General features: G+C 42.0%; 4 protein-coding genes across 4 annotated transcripts; 2 read left to right on the top strand and 2 right to left on the bottom strand.

Annotated features, from left to right (window-relative positions):
* Positions 1-790: 790 nt before the first annotated feature.
* Positions 791-3,369, bottom strand: mmgt1 (membrane magnesium transporter 1). The gene is made up of 4 exons (XM_076738436.1): positions 3,260-3,369; positions 2,842-2,894; positions 2,632-2,735; positions 791-1,657 (listed from the first exon to the last, which is right to left on the bottom strand). Exons 1-4 carry the CDS (start codon positions 3,336-3,338, stop codon positions 1,501-1,503), a joined length of 393 nt encoding a protein of 130 aa, XP_076594551.1. The 5' UTR covers positions 3,339-3,369; the 3' UTR covers positions 791-1,500.
* Positions 3,370-3,956: 587 nt separating this feature from the next.
* Positions 3,957-7,580, top strand: pfdn6 (prefoldin subunit 6). Its single transcript, XM_076738420.1, has 4 exons — positions 3,957-4,127; positions 4,335-4,405; positions 4,815-4,939; positions 7,275-7,580. The coding sequence occupies exons 1-4, from the start codon at positions 4,064-4,066 to the stop codon at positions 7,393-7,395; spliced, it is 381 nt and encodes a 126-aa protein (XP_076594535.1). The 5' UTR covers positions 3,957-4,063; the 3' UTR covers positions 7,396-7,580.
* Positions 7,581-10,700: 3,120 nt separating this feature from the next.
* Positions 10,701-11,672, bottom strand: her5 (hairy-related 5). Its single transcript, XM_076739815.1, has 3 exons — positions 11,530-11,672; positions 11,335-11,430; positions 10,701-11,213 (listed from the first exon to the last, which is right to left on the bottom strand). The coding sequence occupies exons 1-3, from the start codon at positions 11,569-11,571 to the stop codon at positions 10,767-10,769; spliced, it is 585 nt and encodes a 194-aa protein (XP_076595930.1). The 5' UTR covers positions 11,572-11,672; the 3' UTR covers positions 10,701-10,766.
* A 3,445-nt stretch (positions 11,673-15,117) lies between these two features.
* Positions 15,118-16,570, top strand: LOC143325351 (uncharacterized). The gene is made up of 4 exons (XM_076738336.1): positions 15,118-15,171; positions 15,477-15,572; positions 15,683-15,773; positions 15,906-16,570. Exons 1-4 carry the CDS (start codon positions 15,118-15,120, stop codon positions 16,568-16,570), a joined length of 906 nt encoding a protein of 301 aa, XP_076594451.1.
* The last annotated feature ends 3,861 nt before the right edge of the window (positions 16,571-20,431 follow it).

Here is a 20,431-nt window from a genome sequence, read left to right on the forward strand (position 1 = left end):
TGTGTCAGTGTTTGTATCTCCACCTGAAAGTGATGTTTGATAGCCTAGTTGTACAGTTGTACATTTTGCAGTCTTTTTAAAGCAGATGAATCTCCGGTAAGCACATCGATGTGTTTTTATCCACAGGTGTGAAGCTGACCAATATTTCTCAGTATGTTGAAGAACAAAGGTTATTTGACATGACAACATCTTCAGCATCTAATGAATCTTAGATCTATTCATTAGAAGGATCAATACATCCAACAGAAACAGCCTAAAGCCAAGACATAAAGCTTCAAGTTTCAAACTGATGGCTTCCAGATAATTGAGACAGGAAGTCCAGCTCTACTGCCACCTAGAGGCCAACATGAGAAACTGATCAAGTGGACATTTTTGTGATTCAGCAGGCCAGAGGAGGTCACAGGTCCACTTCTGCATCGTCAGTGTTACCTTAAGAGCTTTCCCTCTCACAAACAACTTAAATCTGTGATACATTAGCATTTGTTACCAATTCCTCCACACTGACTGCCTTCCCGTTTCACAGCCTCCACAGCTTACAGCAGAGATTTAATCCTTCAGACAAAGACTCAGAATGTGATTGACAATTACAATCATTTTCTCAGATGCTTTTATCCAAAGCTTTGGGGTTCGGTATCTTGCCCAAGGATACTTCAGCATGTGACTGCTGCTGAGGCCAGGGATTGAACCTCCGACCTCCTGATTGGTGGACGACCACTCTACCTCCTGAGCCACTACTCAGGCAGAAAAAAAAATAGAAAGATAGAAAGGAAAAAAAGATTCTGACACCGAGTAAAATCAGTATGCATTTTATTAAATTAAAAACATCTGTTGAATCTTAACAAAATGTAAAATGAAGGAAAAATGAACTTCACTCAAATGGATGTACCATTGCTTTCTATTCCACCTTAGTGTTCACAGTATCATTAAAGCAGCCGCCTAATGTTTTCTGTTCTCACATCTCACCTTGTCTCGATTTCCTGCGTCATAGCTCAGTACTCTTTGATGAATACAGGATGTACACACGAGCCTTTACGCTTCCAGGAAATCATCAAGGAAATAAAGGGCCCTAAGTTCATACACCAAGACTTCGTTCAGTTGACAAGATTTTGTCCAGACAGCTGCTGAGGACTGATGTGTGAAATGAAACAGTAATGAAACTGATGTTTTTATGCCCCTCATACAAAGAATATACAAAGGACAGCCATATCCCAGTTCAGTTCCAAGGGACCAAAAGGGTAGATGTGTCTTTATCTTAAGACTCCAAAGCGATTACATACTGTATATACAAACAAATCGGCTTGAAAAATTGAAGGGTTGGCACAGTCTGTGTTGAGTATGGTGGTGACCACTTTTTTGGACAGAGAAGCATGTTTGGACAGCATATTAGTTTATGTACAAATACAAATTAAAGTAGAGGACGATGAATTCTCACTTCCCCCTCTGTCTAACAAAAACAAATCTTTCTGACACTGATGGTGTTACAGGCAGGAAAGGCCAGTCTCAGTGCAAATGCTCCAGCTTGCGTAGCCGTATGGGGTTGGGAAGAGCGTGCTGGTTGCGTACAGAGGAGGGCTCCTCCTCCGGCGTGCGGAATAGCACCCGACCCCGGTGATTGAAAAGATAAAAGGATGGGTGGTTCCTCAGTGTATCGAATGTTCTGAAAAAAAAACAAACAAAACAGGGACAACGTTATAAAAAGACTGCACAAATACTGCTGTGCTTTCAAAGAGATAAACTGACAGTCATGCACGTGTCATGTCGACACCTCACAGCAGTGACCAAAGGAATCAAACCGTCGAGAATCATCTTATGATGAAACACGAAACACCCTTCCCAGTCTTTTGTTGTCCCTGTCCCAACTTGTTTGAAACATGTTGCTGCATCAAACTCAGAATAAGCAGATATTTACAAAAACCAATGAAGTTGTTCAGGTCAGACATTAAATATATTGTCTTTGTGCTGTTTTCAATTGAGTATGTGTCAAAAAGGATTAGCAAATGACCACTGTCTGTTTCAATTTTTCACGGCGTTGTGAGGCACTAATATCAAATGTGTTCTTAATAGACAATTAGAACATAAAGGCCTGGAAGTAAGGAGATCTGTGGTATAAAACAATGCAAAGTTTGGCCACACATAAAGCACTGCTGGTTTTGTGTCTGCTATTTACATTAGGTTTAATACACTGGTTGAATATGTACAAAAAGCACTCTAATGTTGTATGATGTAAGTTACACTTCACAACATATTGGACTAAAATCTCACTGCCACGATCATCTTTTAACCACCTGCAGAGCAAAGTGTGCATGAAGCACTTTTACCACATGCACCCCTGGTGGAAAATTATGGTACATAAAAGCAAAATGCAGGAGAGTCTGTAACATACAATGGTAAGTCCAGGTACTATGAATATACATGTAAAAGCCCTGTTTCAGACTGAACATTAGCAGACTATTGTAGATTATCTGGTGCTGAAACACTTCATCCTTTGGCATAGGAACCATGTCTGTCTGTGGGAGTTGACTGAAATTAATTTGAAATAAAGAAGAGATGGGGAGCATGCTTCCCCTGTGGCAGAGACACAAACAACCACATCATCGAGAGAGGAAGGTGTAGCGGGGGAACTCAACCTACTTGTTTTTCAGCTCTGAGGAGGCGTCCATGTCTTTGAACTCTCCGGCAATGTGGACGATACCATAACAGGTCATCACAAATGATAACAGGGTCTGTAATACGATCTGCAAAGAGAAAGATCACGATGAAAACAGCAGACAATTCTGGGGGGTTTGTTGTGACTGGAAGGCGGAGATTAAAATTGACAGCATTAGGATGAAAGTCACTCACATCAATTGGTAGCGTCTCGTTTTCCTTCTCTGTGAGTCGCATGTATGACCGATCTGATGGGAGAAAAGCATTTTAGCCAGCAATTCAAATGAACGCCATTACACTGCAGCAAAGGAAGCTACTGTGAGCAGCTAAGACGGCTCGATCTGCAATGAAACACTACGCCAGTCACACTGAACGTCGTGTGTCACTGGTGGTGATAGTTTAACATTTAGCACAGAAGAAAACTCGAGTCTTTCTTCCCTTAGAATGAGTCTGAACTGGGCTAAGCTAGCTGTTACGCTAGCTCTCGTTAGCTAGCTGCTGCACCGTAAGGCCCATCTTGCTGTTTTGTCGCCCTGCCCGGTGACAACGGAGCCCTCCTGAAATAAACACAGACACAGAGACCCGTGTTTTCATCGCCTGCACTCAAACTTACGCTGTGCCGCCGAGAAAGCTGCGTGAGCTAAGGCAAAAAGTCCGACGCCGACGACACCTTTCCAGAACGACGAAGCCATCTTGAAACGGGGAAATGAGTAGCTGTGTGCAGTGTCGTAAACATGAGTGGACAAGTGTCGCAAACATGGATGTCGCGAACAGCCGCAATCATGTCTGGGTCAAAAAATCATAATGAAAATGTCATATTGAAAAGGTCAGTTAAATAAATCAGGACCCCAACCATCTTTCCTGGATTTTATTGAGGAATTTAAACAGTATAGCAGCATTTTCTCTAATGTCGACAAAAAGCTACTACGACGTAGTAGCTTTTTGCTTAAGTAGAAACGTGTATAATCTGCTGCATATAATACAAACTCTGTCATTGTAAAATATAATTGTTGTTTTTCTTTGCCTTTCTCCTCTTTTTTTGTTGTCTATGTGTCTATGTTGTCTATTGTCTATGTGGCAATCAGTTTGTTTTTACATTCTTTAGTGTACTACACTAAAGAATGTGAAAACAATCACCAACAAAATGAAATTATCTAGAACATATTAAAATGATTTGCATATAAATGTACGCACTGTGAGCTGGCTTTTAATGTTAATTTATTTGTGCTTTGTATTTGTTATGAATACAACCCTGAAGTAGCGAGGGCTCTTACTTTGAAGGGGTCAGCTAACATCCGCTATATCCGCTGCCCTTTCCTGTTAGCTAGCGCGTAGCGTTCATGTCATACTACATCTAGCCTCCTAGCCCTTTGATATATTTCTCAATCTGTGCTACTTTTCCATCAAACAAACAAATATGGCCGAGGCCATTCAAAGGAAACTAAAAGCCGAAGTAGACAAATATACACTGATACAAAAAGGTATGCGCCAGCCGGTGTTGCATGGTTTCTTATAGCGTGCCATGTTGTGGCGAGCCAGCTAACCATATACGGACAGCTAGTCATATGTTAAATGATCGTGTTTGCTACTTCCTGCACTTTTACAGTATTAATTAAAGTTGCGGTAATGTCATGACGTTATGAAACAACCGACTAATACATCTTCTCAATTAATACATGTCTGTTTAGATATCGGCAAAAGCATGTCAGCCAGGCAGAAGCTGGAGACGCAGCTGACAGAGAACACCATTGTCAAAGAGGTAACTAACAGCTCATTTTCCTTTCAAAAAGCTTATTTTGGTGTCAGTGTGGTTAGCCCGTTAAGGAGTGATCAGTATTGATTATATGGTATATATATATATGTATACAATGCTGATCGGCTGTGGCCATTGTATCAGGAGGTAGAGCGGTCGTCCACCTATCAGAAGGTCGGTGGTTCGATTCCTGGCCTCGACAGTCCACATGCCGAAGTATCTTTGGGAAAGATACTGAACCCCATAACTGCCCCCGATGTTGTGCCATCGGTGTGTGAATGTATAATGCTCATAATGAGCAGGTGGCTTAGCTACCAAATGTGTGTTGAGTGGCTTTGAGTGGTCTTCAGACTAGAAAAGCGCTGTACAAATACAGTCCATTTACCATTTACCATATATGTTTCTGTCTTTTCAGGAGCTGGATCTACTGGACAGCACAAACACTGTTTATAAGCTTATTGGTCCGGTATTAGTGAAGCAGGATCTGGAAGAAGCCAAAGCCACCGTCACAAAAAGGCTTGAGTACATCAACGGAGAGATGTGAGTGCCTAGAGTCCGGCCTGTCCTCTTACATCCTGCATGGGTGCTATGATCAGAGAAGTTAGCAGCAGGGGTGGGCGATATGGCCCAAATCTTCTATCATGGCTTATTTCATTTTATATCACCGTCACAGTATATATCACAGTATAGTAAATGTTCTTAATGTTCAACTAATTCTTGCTCGCTAAACCTTGCAGATGATACTGAATGCAGCAGCTCGCCTGGTATTTAAGCTGCCCAAACTAGCACGTCACTCTGTTGTCTGCATCAAGTATGAGTCCTTGATGCTTGCATACAAAATTACCTCCAAAACCGCTCCGACCTACCTGAACTCCCTCATTCAGGTTTATGCTCCCTCCCACTCACTACGCTCTGCCCAGGAACAGCGCCTGGTGCTGCCACCTCCAAAAACCCCTAAGTCTCTAGCTAGACTCTTTCCTTCTGTGGTTCCCAGGTGGTGGAACGAGTTACCAAACTCCATTTGTTCTGCAGAGTCCCTTGCGACCTTTAGAAAAAAACTAAAGACCACGCTCTTTACTGAACGCCTTGTTCTTTAATAAGAAAAAAAAAACCTCTATGCACTTTTTGCACTACGTCGTAGCATTGTCTTGTAGCACCTATTGCCATTTGGACCAGAAAGTTGCATTAGGGCACTTATTCTTGTTGTTCTCTCCTGTCTGAACCTTGCTTGTGTTGTATGAAAAATCTCATATGTACGTCGCTTTGGATAAAAGCGTCTGCCAAATGACAAATTGTAAACTAAGAAATGGGTTCAAATAGCCATACCATATTAACTTACATTTGATTCTTTTCTTCTTTTATTTGGAGCTTTCATAAAAGCAAAAACTGCTTCACATGAGACAACATTTGAGTTAAACAGCAAAAGACCCAACAATTAAAACTGTATGGTTCCAAAGAGATGTGGTAAGTAGTCCTGATGCCCAAATGACCTCACCCGGTCAGGTAGCTGGATTCCCACATCACACTCTCCACACTGCCCACACAATCAGGTCTGGGCATTGTCCAGAGTTGTCCTTTTCACCTACCACAAATACTTGTTTTGGTTTAGGTGAGGGGTTGCACCTGGGTCGAGCATGCAGGAGGAGGAGGACTCATTTGTAATGACTGTTTTTTACATTGATAGCAAGACTACATGTACTTGGACACATCCACAGTGAAAGAGCAGAGAGCAATATACAGGCAAGCAGACAAGAATAGGAAGCAGCTACACTCCGTGATGTCATCTATATGCCCACTTGCTTGCTGTTTCGCATCGTAGCAGTGCATACGCTGCGAAAGACAGTGTGGAATACAGATTAAGGGATAGCTCCCGTGGTGGAAACAGTATTGCTAGATCTCTACCAGTAAACACATTTCTACCGTTGCACAGTATGTACTGTCCTACCGCCCAACCCTGTTTGACAGTGTACTTGATGCAATTTCGACTGGAATATTCAATGGAGTTACTTTTTCAATATACTTTATCAAGTGCAAATAGACTCCTTATTGGGTTTTGCTAGCATCACCAGGTTAGCAGGAAAGTGTGTCCAGGTTCTTAAAAATACAGACATGCAGCATGCGCTTATCCTACGCTTGCACCTGCTCTAAACCACTTCAGGTATTGTGTCCCAATTCAAGGACTGGGTCATCTGAAGTCCACATTTCTGGAGTGAATACACCATCACAGGCCAATAAGGCCTGTCCCATGTTGAAGGTTCCTCCAGATTTAAGCCCTTACAACCCTTATATTCATAATACCGTGTGTCCTCCATCATGTGTTAAAGCAAAAACTACGTACTGCGTTTATCATATAATATCAGTGATTTTGAGAAAGACCTTCCTGAAAATAATATCACACAGAAACTGCTCTGAATATTCACCACATACTTGCAGTCTTAAAAGGCACAGAGGCAATGTTGGCACTTCCTGACTATTTAGAAATGGCTCAGTGTGCATGTTTGTGCATAGCTTAGCTGTGCTATCATGCTGACATGTAGAGGGCAGCAAAGAGTTCAGTGGGTAGAAGATAATCTCCAACATCTGTGCTGCAGTCTTCAATGTGATTACAAGAACATCCAACTCTTTGTGTATTATGTCACAACAGGAGACAGTGGGGACAGTTAGAAAGAATCAATTTAGGATTTACTTCTTGGTGAATTGTATCATACTTAATAATATATGATTAATATTAATTAATTAAAAAAAAAAACTCAAACACCTCTTGTGTGAGCACAGTGTACATAAAAGCAGTCAAATGTGTTTGATTCTGATGTGTTTCTTAGCTATGTAAAATTAATCTTTCTTTTTTCCCTTTTTTTTATTTGTCCTGTTACAGTCAAAGGTATGAGACGCTCCTGAAGGAATCGGAAAAGAAATCTGAACAGCAGCGAGAAGTCTTGTCCAGTTTACAGCAAGAGTTTCAGAAAGCTCAGGGCCAGGCTGTTGGCAAAGTCTGACCAAGTGCTCCAGCTGCATGCTAACACACACATACACATATAAATGAAATGAGAAGGGGTTAGTCATAATACAATGTAAACCTACAACATAAATCTGAGTAAATCCTGCTTGTATCTTGTCATTCATTTGCAGCGTTATTACTGTGAGTTTTCTCTTGTTACCAATAAACATGTTTTTCATGAAAGGTCATAGTGTTTGCTTTTAATCATAAGCAGGCTTTTTTAGCTGACCGATCACACAGACCAGGTTTCTGCAGCACCTCTGTGTGTGTGTGTGTGCTTGTTTTTGTTGAACGGTCATGGTTGCTTTAATTGCAGGGGCTGGCTGGTGGCCCCTGGAGCAGCTGTTGTCCAGTCAGGGCCCCGGCCCACACCTCACAGCGGTGACAAAAGCACAGCAGTGCATCATTGTTCACCTTAATGAATGAGCTTTCTCTTGCTGGTGGCAGACAGTGGGGGAATGGCCATTCATTAAAGAAATATGAATAATCCAAAACAAAGTCCTCTAAAGTCTGGAGAACAGAAAGCTTCTTGATAACAAAGGCAAACTTTGGGCTGACAGCTGAGATATTTGGCAGGACAACACACACAGTGCGGGTATCACACGTTTTAAATTCACTGAACATACATACTGAATATAACAGTCTAAACGACGAAGCTGAATATGAAAAAACTAAATATGGCTGCTCCGGACTGATCTTTGTTGCTGGTGTTAAATCATCAGAGCTTTAAGCTCCACAAAAAATGGGCTTCACGGAAACACAAGCTGTTTTGAATTCCTGACAACACACACGAGCACGCGCGCGCGCAAAATTAACCCTGCCTCACAAAAAGCTGTTTCCGTGCACGAGCCTGTCACCTCTGGCGCGTGGGTCGCAGCAAAGCCATTAACACCCGGAGGTGTGGCGCCTTTATGAGATCCAGGCTTCGGTTGTAAAGCTGACCGACACGTGGCCACATTTTCTAAAATATAGACTAAACTAATGTTCGAAGCTGCGTTAAAGCCAAACTATCTAATTCTGTACCTTATTTAATTCACTACAGGTGATTTCTTTCTTCACGTTGTGCATAATTGGAACTTCGATAAACGAGGAAAATTCTTAAAAACTGATAAACGTTAGAAACTTTAAGTTGCAAAGGGTTTTATGAGAGAAGGCTGCCATATAAACAGCCTGGCCAGCTGAGGGCTGGGTGTGTGCGACGAGGCCAAAAGGTGATTTATCACTTCGCATGTATTGTGCTGCCGCCGATGTGATAAAAACCAACAGTTAGAGAAACAGCTGCGGTGTGAGGTGTCCAGCAGTGTGTCGGCGTTTAAAGCTTTGCTAAAACTGAGAAAATTTTTATACAATCGAAGTTTCATTCTGCCATCGGTCTGGATACATTTCCGAGCGCCTTTTGTCCAAAGTAAACAGAGAGCTTTAAGTAGATGCATCCGCACTAGACTAATCCTTATCTATTTTACACTGACAATAAATTCTGCCACTGGAGCCGTTTAATCTTCATTTAAACAGAGGACCCTCAGATGAAACCCTAATCTCATTCCAGCTTTAATTGATTTACTTAGTCCTGTGGGCTTTCCTCCTGGAGGTTTAAGCTTTAAAGCGCACAAAAGAGCATCCTGTCCAGAGATCAGCCCAGCGGGACTAACACCTGCTTTGAGAAAGGATGTTTCCAAACAGGCTTTGAAGGAATGCGTGGATCCACCAACCACAGTTTGAGCTCCACCACCTCCACCAACAAGATATCTACAATGGAGCATCACAAAACGGGAAATTTCACTTCTACATCTTACAAACATATTCCAATGAAATATTTACAGACGGGTTACATGGTCCTATAAGTTTCTTACAACATGGTCTAATTTCAGTGATAAACCTTGTCAGAACTGCAGTCCCCAATTACAGCCATCTTCCCCGGTAAATTTAGGCTATTAGAACCATCAGGCCATCGTAAGTACTGTGGTGGTTACAGGAGCTGCCCATACCTGCATTGCCTTTTTATTTCCAGTATAGGGAAGGTGCGCTGGGTACTTAGAAGTCCTTCAGGTGTGCATTGGTATGTTAATAGAGGGGGAGCCTGCTTTCTTTTCAAATGTTGAAAAGCCATTAACACAGTCCACACTCCAATCTGCAAGCCGCTTCAGATTCTGGACTTTATGAGCAACCACCACCCGACTCGACCCGAGTGTGATATAACCTGTAAAAACTTTCGGCTCTGCATCTACAGCCTGTTTGCCACATATTTATTGTTAGTGTTTTGTTGGCGGAATTGTGATGAACGATAAAACAGAGGAAATCACAACATATTAATGCTGTGAGATGTTTGACCCAATTTCAGAGACCTGATGGATGGAATGCTCAGCCTCCCCCATCACCGCAGACAGCTGGCTCATTTCAGTAGGTGGTAAGAAAAACAGCTCAACACTTGCTGATCAGCCAAAAGGGACTGAGCCTTAACAGGGCGCAACTGTTTGTTTTAAAATATATGATGGCTGTATGTAACACTATGAAACCAAACTATGACAACTGCGTGCCAAATGATGAAATGGTTCCAGTGCGTATCTCACGGGTTTATGGGCTTACCTGATGTATGGACATATTAGATATAGTAAAACTTTAAACTTAGAGGCCTCCTTAGAGTCTGGCACACTGAGTGTTTTTGTAGATTGGATGCTGCCACACCTGTGCGTGAAGGACCACTCTCGCTTCTTTTCTACATGTGAAAAACTGCACTGAAGATCATAAAAGCAGCCGGCTTTCCATCATCAACATCTCAATAGATAGTTGTGTCCTAACTGCTGTCCAGCCGGGATATAGTATGTGGTAACTGTTCTCTGGATGTCCCCATTTTCTCTCAAAGGGCAGCTAAAGACCGCTCAAGTACAAACTATTCACCAAGCAAACAGGCCACTCTGAGTCTGGAATGATCAGGAAATTGTACTTTTATTGTGAACGGGGCCATTCAGCAAGCACAATCAGAAAATAAAGCCCAGCATTATGTCTGAAATATATACACACCTCGGTGCAAAGACAACAAAAACACAACTCAAAAGTCAAAGCAGGTGATTTTGCGCACGCAACAGACGTCATGTATACAAAAAATAATAAGAAACTGTGGACACTGTCGCCTAAAAATATCACATATTTACAGCTAAAATTGTATTTTTTTTTTAAAAAAAAAAAAAAAAAAGGAAGAAAAAAATCAAATCATAAAGCTACACAGCCGCATGAAAACGAAGAATCTTACATGAATTTATGGAAAATATCATCGCTGTACAAAATAATCCAGGCTGTACAATAAAATATATATTTACAGTCTGTCTGCATCTATAGTACATATGTAAAACACAGTCTGTGTCAGAGTGTCTGTCACTGAGGCCAGGGCCTCCACACCGGGTCGGTGATGTGCGTGGTGGCTGCCGGGGAGGAGAACGGGTCCCCGGTGTCACAGTGGAGGCCGGTCACCTGGGTGAGGTATGGATGAACGATCCCGTGCTGGTGGTGACGGTGAGGCGGATGCTGTGCAGACAGAGCTGCGGAGGGCATCAGTGCCCTGTGGATGCGCCCTGGGGAGGAAGAGTCGTTCAGGGGATCGGCATCTCCACCGGTTTCTCCTAACTCCTGGCTCTTGCTGGCGATGAAGTGGCTGACCCTCAGCAGACAGGACCTCATGCCGTCTTGGTAGCTGTGCTGGCGGGCACAGGCCGGCCTCTGCTCCCTGGCCCGGTGACCCTTCTCCACCTCCTTCCCTGTCTTCAGGAAATGGACCACGCTCTCCAGAATCTCTGCCTTCTCCACCTTTGGATTCTTCAGTTTCTAAATTGAGCAATGACAGTCCAAATCACTCACTGAAGATATGCAGTAATGGTTACACACACATACATGAGCATGTCCATGACGATCAGACTAAAACAGAAGCATGACGCACGGCCGTTACCTCGCTGCGGGTGTTCTCCAGCATCAGGAGTCGTAACGTCTCCAGACTGTGATTGATCCGCTCCCGTCTGCGTTTCTCCATCAGAGGTTTAGAGAACTTGGGGTTGGAAAGCAGAATGTTACAATGATAACCCTGAACAACTTTTTTTGGATTAATTTTTCACATTCTCACAAGAGTCAGAAGGCGGCAGCTTACCCTTTTCCTCGGTCGAGGAGACTCTGAAGATAAAGCCTTCATGCTAAGAAGCTGACTCGTGTCTGTCCGGAGTCGCTGCGAATCCAAAACGAAAATGGCACGTTTGTTTCCTCATTGCAATTTGTTGATGTTCCAGCATGCAGCCCCGCCCCTGCGGGACACGCCTCTCATTCATTCAGCGGCACCCGGCCTTGACACTGAAGGAAATCCAGGCCTCCTACTACATGATCCCATGTGCTGCACAAGAGTTTTATTAAGCAAAATGTAGCCTCAAGTAAAAGGAGTGTGTCATCAAGGGTTTCAGTTTGCTTTCTGTGTAAATTTACTCAAATCATGAAAAACAATGTTTGCACTTAAAGTCAGTCAGACACAGAAGTTTCAGCAGTGGTGGAAAAATTATTCTGATCCTTTACTTCAGTAAAAGCAGCCTGTGAAAATACTCCATACACTATAAATAAAAGTCCTTATTTCAAAAACTAACTTCAAATAATAATAATAATAATAATAAAAACTTATATCAACAAAAGCAAAAGATTCTGAATGTTCCCTGTCAGTGTTACACATGCATGAATGTGTATGCTGCATTTTGCTGCTGTATTTGTTTAATGTTGCACTAATTTTATGTTGGGTCTATAGATCATCATATGTTTGTAGTGTGACCTTTCTGAACCACATATCTCAAGTTAACCTTTCCTCAGGAAAGTGGCCTGTTCTCAGCTTTATGATGAAGCATTTTCCAGCTAATCCAATAGGGTTTTTAATAGTTTGTTTAGATTAAGAAGTAGGAGAAATTTCTCAACCCATAAAGGGACCCCTGATCCTTCAGCTTAACAGAAAAAAATCAAAATGAGCACATTTGGAGATACATGCTTTTCATTAGACAGGAAATGCTGTCAGACAAATGTAATGGAGTAAAAAGTACAGTATTTGCCTCTGAGATGTAGTGGAGTAGAAGTAAGCTGCAGAAAATGAAAATACGCAGGTAAAGTATTTGTACAGTACATGAGTAAATGCACTTACAGTAACTTTGCACCACTAAGCTCCAGTCTGATGCAACAGAGGTGAAGCCCCCACAGAGCAATCTTACAGGAACCACTTTATACTGAATAAGAGTGAAACTGCATGTGAAGTGTGTTGATGCGACATTGACTAATTTTGCCACCTATTTGTGCGTCTATGTAAAACTCAGTAGACCACATTTTTGCCTACCCAACCCCGCACTCCACACCCTCAGGCTCCCGGCCTGGTGCTGTGGGACGAAACTGCCTGATGATTCTCACCTACAGGCTTGTGTCGTGTGAAGGTGGAGGAGTTGTGTTTACCTTCAGTGGGTGTGGCGCAAGACATGCGACAGAGCAGATGCACGTTCAACGTTCACAATTTAAGATGTTTCATTTGAAAGACTGACTGGGCTCTGAGTCTGAGGTAGCTTTCTCAGCACTGCATTTGTGGCCCCCTGATCCCCATAATAGGCTCAAGTGTGGAGATAACACTGGGATGATCGGATCACGGGGATCCCGTAGATTAAGTGGCTTTTCAGAGGCAACGATACTTCCGTTGTAAAGAGAGGGCGATTAGTGGAGGCTCAGAGATCACTTTTGGTAACTAAGGAAACACTATGGGATGGATTTTGATATAGCCTTCAATTTCCATTATAATGGCCATACTAATCATATTTTGCACTTGGTTGTTAGAGCGCTCTCTCTCTCTCTCTCTCTCTCTCTCTCTCTCTCTCTCTCTCTCTCTCTCTCTCTCTCTCTCTCTCTCTAAGTGTGTGCAGAATTTAAGACACGTGGATCCGCCCCATAAATAAGTCCCACAATGTGCTCGTTTGAGCCTGTGATGGAAACTAATTAGTGAAAATGTGCCCTTTGGTGGCGGAGAAATGGACCGTAGACTTCTAATATCGTGACTCGTCGGGTGTGTCGGCCACACGGACAAAAGAGTTCAAATCAAACGGACCTGACGCGCGTGGGAACACGCAGTGAAGTCAACAAATGCTTGGAGTGTTTAAAGGGATTTTGCGTGAAGTCCAAACATCAGACATCAAGCTGACCTGAAGCAGCACACTTAACACTGAGGTGTAACAATCATCCTCACACTTCATCACATCAGCGCGCAGACATGACCTGCTGCTTATACCTACGGTTTGCTAATCAGTTAAATTTGAGTCTGTTTAACGTATGCGCTTTGCAACAAATGCATAAATCAGTGTCTGGCATTTGAAGTTAAACTTATTTATTTGGACTAACGCTGCTCTCATTTGGCCTTTTTTTTGTCACTTATGCAAAGTGCTGATGTCTCACACATCATAAAAAGTTCCCATACCTGCTCACTTTCTCACTTCTCCTCTGTTCCCACGAGAAAAAAGAGCTTTCCCATAATCTCACTTCAGCGGTGCATTTTTCTGGGACGCGCTAAAGTCAACAGAATTTGCATTCAGCCTAAAATAACACGATGAATGAAAAATAACCATGTTTCAACATTTACTCCTTACGCACCCAGTGATGTTACTACAAAATAAGACAACATACGATTCATTATTATTGATTATTGGAAATGATATTACCTTTAATAATACTTGATTGGATGGTGCGACTCTCCTTTGCTCGACTGCATGTGGAGAAAAAAAAAACTGCACTGAGATAATTAAAGCAGCTCTCCATCATCAGCATTTCAATAGAAAGATGTGTCCTAAGTGCTGTCCAGCCTGGATATAGTATGTGTTAACTGTCCTCTGGATGTCCCCATTTTCTTTGAAAGTGCAGCTAAAGACCGCTCAGGTACAAACTATTCACCAAGCAAATAGGTCACTCTGGGTTTGGAATGATCAGAAAACTGTAAAATAAACTCCAGTATCATGTCTCAAATATATGTACACCTCTGAGCAAAGACAACAAAAACACAGCTCCAAAGCCAAAGCAGATAAAGCGAATTTACGCACGCGCTTCAGCAACACTAAATCCACTTGAGAATTCATGTATATATATAAAAAAAAAATAACAAGAATCTGTTGACAATACCGCCTAGAAATATCATGTTTACAGCTGCAATAAAAAGAAAGAAAGAAAGACACAGACAGACAGACAGACAGACAGACAGACAGAAAGAAAGAAAGAAAGAAAGAAAAATAAAGCAAAATCACCGTTTAAAAGTGGAGGAATAAATTTTACATGTGAGATTCTACAAAAGAATCAGGCTGCTAAAAAAAAAAAACACGTACCGGTATTTACAATTTACAGCTTGTGGATATCTATAGTACATATGTACCATACAATCTGTGTCAGAGTGTCTGTCACTGAGAACAGGCCCTCCACAGGGCAGCAGTGATGTGCATGGATCACATGTTCTGTTTAGTGATCAGATGGTGAGGTGTCTCACCGTCTGATCGCTCTGAAATTTAGTTACGAGTTTGTCCATGGCCCATAATAAAGCTAGCTAAGGCCATTTTCAGTTTCGGTGTCGTCCCTCACACCTGTCAGCCAATCAGAGGCAGCGTGAGGTCAGCTTATAACCGCCCACAGACACCAGGAGGCTGATCGAGCTGCTGCAGCGTTCAGTCAGGACATTTGGACCGAACACCGCAACATGACGAGGAAAGTGCAAACTCCAACTCTGGAAAATGGCAAGAGTAGAAAAAGGGTGAGAATTTTGAACCTATTTATTAAAACGCATGCCACCTTCCAATGAGGCACCATTTACAGAGGCTTTATAAGCCTGCATTTGAACTAATTCTTAATGTTAGTTAATCATTTAATAACCCTTTAATAACCAGTTCTAATTAATGAGACGACTGCTGGGTTACCTAAATACAAAGTTGTTACTCCATATACATACATATATAGACACATGTAACTGGCATGTATACATGTTGGTCAAATACTGGGACTACTGATAAATGACCACAACTTTACAACACTAACAGAATGGTGTTCATCTCTTTCTAGGTTCTGAAACCAGTTGTGGAGAAGAAGAGAAGAGACAGGATTAATCAAAGTCTTGCTGAACTTAGAACTCTGCTGCTGAGTCATACATCTGATCCAGTGAGTCATGTAAAAAAACAAAAAAACACATTCAGCCTCTGCACGTACTTAATCATATAATGGTGTGTAAATGTAGTTTTTCTCCTCTGTTTCACTGTCACCATCCGCAGCGGCTGCAGAATCCTATAGAGAAAGCAGAGATTCTTGACTTGGCTGTGGAATATCTACAAAAGTGGACATATGGCAAGACCGTGAGCAATGGTAATCAGTTCATTCACTTGTTAAATTGTATGCAGTTTTGCATTAATATCCCTTTTCTGCTGCCACAAATCAGTGCTTTAATCTTCCAGTCCTGTTTTATCCCTCACCCTGGCGTCTTTTCACTTGTTGCAGACTCTGAGAATAGTCACAAGAAGACTCACCCTCCTGTGGTCAACCTTCATCTCCAGGAGTCCGAAGCTCCTGCTGTCTCTACAATGGAGAGTGCAGGTTTTCAGCAGTGTGTGGCTCAGCTGAGCAGCTACATGCACCAAATAACACCGTCGCAGAGAGCAAGTCTGATTGAGGGGCTGAAACATCACACAGAGAGCCGACAGCCAAACAATATGAAACCAGACTTCAGCCAGAGAACGACGGAGGCTGAGATGGCTAAACAACCTCATGCAGCATCTGTCGATTCCATCTGCACATCTGAGAGGAGAGAGGAGTCTCCTCAGTTGCTCTTTCCATCTCACTCCCCATTTCAGCCTCACTCCTGTTCCACACCATACCATGACTATTTGTCCCCCCCTCCCTCTCCCTGGCTTTCTTCCTCTTTCTCCACCTTTGCCACCTCTCCTCCTTTCCCGTCATTTGCCTCTCACTTCTCCTTCCCCCCAAGCCTGTCACCTTTGTCTTCCAACACCCCCTTCTTTAGTTTCTCACCCACCATTCCTTACTCCAGCCCTCCTGTCCTCCACTGCCCCCCTCTCCCCACGCTGAGATCCCCTCCACACCTTGCACCGAGGGAGGGGTCACCACCAAGCTCCTCTTCATCCTTGTGGAGACCTTGGTTTTGATGGAGTGGGCCAGAGACTGACAGACTGAGAACAGCAGAGCTGCCTAGTGGAAAGGAGCTGCAACCATTGGCTGTGCAGAGGATGAAAATCTCCACATGCCAGGAATGTACAGTGTACATATTTTTAAAATTGTCTATATTTTGTTATCTCTTGAATAAAAAACTAAAACTTGTACTTGAACCTAATAAGTCTCAGCTTCTACATTTATCTACTGTATGTAATTATACACACACAATGAACACATTGCAGGGTTTATGGTCACCCACACACCTGGAGTTCACTGATATTTACAAGTCTATAAAAATCCAAAACTACCCTCTGCATATTAAGCAGCATTATAATCATAGCACTATCAACAGAAAGGTGTTTCAGTAAACCAACCACATGGCCCAAGTTGGCACAGTTAACTGTCATACAGCTATCATTTATTAATGTTAAATACATCTGTTATTTTCATGCTATGACATGTTGGACTTCTGTAAGAAAAAGACCAATAAAGACACTATTTCACAGGTCTTATAGGAAGACCTGAGATCTATGTTTGAAACTCCACCTAAAGTCAGTGAATAAGTTTTATAGGGTGTGGGGTCGTTTGCTATTCTTTCCTGAGTAACCTGAAAGTGTCACTGCTCCTAGCTATTATCAGTTTATAACTATTATCATGTCCTTGTTTCTAAGTTTGTTTGTTTTTCTTTCTATCTATTTAACTTCAGTGATTATTTTACTACATTTCAATATTTTTACTCCATCTATTGTCTATTTTGTTTAGGTCAGGACTCAAGTTGCATTGTGGGTAATGTAGGCACTAGGTTTTGTCATGGAAGAAGATGTTTGAAAATGAAATTGAAAAATGATATGTCACAGTGTTATGAGAATGCAGTGCTAAATGGGTGGAGCAGACTTTTAATGCATCGTCACAGTGTTTTCAGCTGCGCTTTACTGTAGCTGCCCTCAGTGCTCACCAGTGCTCCAGGCACAATGTGTGAACATGTGAAAACTGAGACTGAAGCAAAAAGATTTTGATGACAAAATCTGTTCTCACTGCATGTTGCACAATGTCAGAGCGCTGAGTAAAACATGAGAACCTTTCTGACCAGAGAACAGTAGTGAGAGTTCATGGGAACATTTGGAACTGCTCATTAGTGTTTTAACATAAAGAAAGTCACCTCACTCTGATCTGGTCTGATCATTTCTGCACTGCACAGCAACATAAATATGCTCTGATCACCCAGCAGAAACCTGTTTTCCATATTTGTCTGCTGTGTTTCATAAGACCTCAGATGTGTAGCAGTGCTGCTCAAGACTTGATGTGTAATCATACAAACAGTATGACAACCACTGTTTTTCCTCTGAGCAGCTGTGTAACTGGGAGCACGCGTACCTCTCTGCTTTTAATGGAGCTGCTGAAGAAGAGTCAGTCTGAGAAATACTAATTGTAGTAATGCTCTTTGGCAAGCAGTTTGCATCCCAACGGTGGAGAATGTGTTTTACAACATTTTGACTGCTAACATGATTTATGCAGCACCTTGTCATCTGTTGCATATTAACACATTATTCTTTACCAACCCATGATTAATTTCTCCCTTGCAAATTACAGTTTCATGAGTTCACTGTATCGTTTTTCAACATTACACAGCTGCACAGTGCTTACTGTTAAGTTATTAATCATGCATTATGCTATACTGCATATATGCTATAGGGAGGCTACTCTGGTGGAAAGTATCTACGTTCTTCTACTCAAGCATAAGTTCTCAATCTATTTAAGTACAATTTTGTGGTACTTGTACTTCACTTATTTCCCTTTTATGCTTCTTTATACTTCTACTCTACTACATCTAGGAGGCAAATGTACTTTTTACTTCACTACATGTATTATAATGCCCAGAGTTACTTTGCAGATTCAGATTAAGCAGTGAATAAAGTAATTAAATGAGCACCACCTTTACCAGCTCTAAATGTGATGTATACATGAATGCCTTAATAGTCACAGTCCAATGATATAACATACATTATTCTGCATACTGATTATTTTTAGTATGTTAAGTACATTTTGATGAAAATGTTTTTGTACTTTTACCTAGACCCAATTTTGAATGCATAACAGCGTATTTCCTCCACCTCTGACAGTCAGTCCATGTGTGTAAATTGCTGCAAAATGTTCACTCTGACCAGTTCTATCATTATGGAAGCCGGTGACCAACGTTAACTGGACACATTTAGTTTTTTCAAGGTACAAATGAAGTGAGAAGGATCCAAAGTAGCAGCGACTGAGCTGAGCTCTTTAGAGGACGTTTACCTTCTGATCAACAGAGGGCAGCATTGACCCAGCAAAGTTGTGCCAGAGAATAGGGACCTTCATCCCTCCTTTAGCTCTCTCAGTGAGGATAATAAAAGGGGGCTGTCATTTGGGCTAAATAGAGGATGTCATTGAGCTATTCCATCACTGATAAGCCCAAGATGCATGATCATCATTCCTCTCTTGCCTGGTTTTCTGTCTCTCAGTGCCCAACCCACTCTTTATCTGATTGTCAAATCTTTATTACAAGCTCTGAAAATTTTCAGCAAGGAGGCACTGAAAGATTTGGCTTAAGAAAACAGAATTTATTACATGATAGAACATGTCTTGGGATAATGGTTATTTTTCTCCCTCTTTGCTCCTCTTTGCGCTGAAGAAACTCTCTCTCTCTCTGCGAGTGCCATTTGTTATGAGGTGGCCATTGTTCTTTGTCAGAGAAATGAGAGGGCAGGCACATCACTGGGAGCTGGATTCTCCACACTGTCTCCCTGAAATGTTTTGATCATTCTGCACAGACATCTGAAAGCAGAGAAGGTCGCTCACGCTGGAGAGGATGACTGCTGCGGCACGGCACATAATTAATGGGGATAGAGATCACCTCTTGGAGTGACCTGACAATGGTTGAAAACTCCTTCGCATTTTCTCAGGACATGCTGATTAGAGCTGATCCAGTTACCCTCTTTAATCACTGTTTTTGTTTGCCACAAATGTGCCCATGCATTCCTGACTTAGAGAAAATTTGAGATGCTGTGCTGTGGAGATGTCATGGGTTTGTCACGGCCTGCTGAGGAGCTCTGAACACCTTTGTGCTGGTGCATTTCAAAAATTCAAAAGCTGAGATTTGACTTTGTCTGACACGTTCATCACACGTAAGTGCTGCGAAAGTATGCGCACGAACAGTAAGGGCGATAACTTGTGCATTAGCATTCTGGTTTTGAGCTGTATCCTATTTTTGATTATATTTGGGATATAGCATTGCTATGGAACATGAAGAAGCTGGTTATTCACACATGATCACAACAGTAGCCAGGTTTCTGATCATCTGCCTGCAGGTGTGTCTTGATGTCTCATCATCTCAGCCACCATGAGATGATTCAGACACCTGGTTAAGGTGTTTACATGCCACAATATCCTGGTTTCTCTTCAGAGTCCCGGGTTACTAAAACTGGGATAAACTGTTTACATGTGCAAAACATAACCAGGATACACCAAAAACCCAACCATAACCAGAATACTTGTGTGTATGTAAACACACTCAATGAGAGTGCACACTGCGCTTGTACTGTGCTGATATGTAGCTCAGCAGCTCTGCAGGACAGGTGCTTATTATGACTGTCCCTGAAAGATCCACACCATGAAAACAGCAAATCTACTGCTGAGCTCTTCAGATCTCTGTGACAAATTTGCCATGTCTAATTTTTGATTCGTTTGGACTAAATGCTTCTGATTTACCCTGATTCAGTGGCTCGTTTTATGTCAAAATGACAATCTACATTAGTAAATCTAAATTTCCTATGAGGCTTTCCAAGTTAAATTTAACTGACATTTCCGGTTTATCTTCCTCA

This window comes from Chaetodon auriga, chromosome 9 (genome assembly GCF_051107435.1).
Source record: "Chaetodon auriga isolate fChaAug3 chromosome 9, fChaAug3.hap1, whole genome shotgun sequence".
In the NCBI taxonomy this organism is placed as follows: Eukaryota; Metazoa; Chordata; class Actinopteri; order Chaetodontiformes; family Chaetodontidae; genus Chaetodon; species Chaetodon auriga.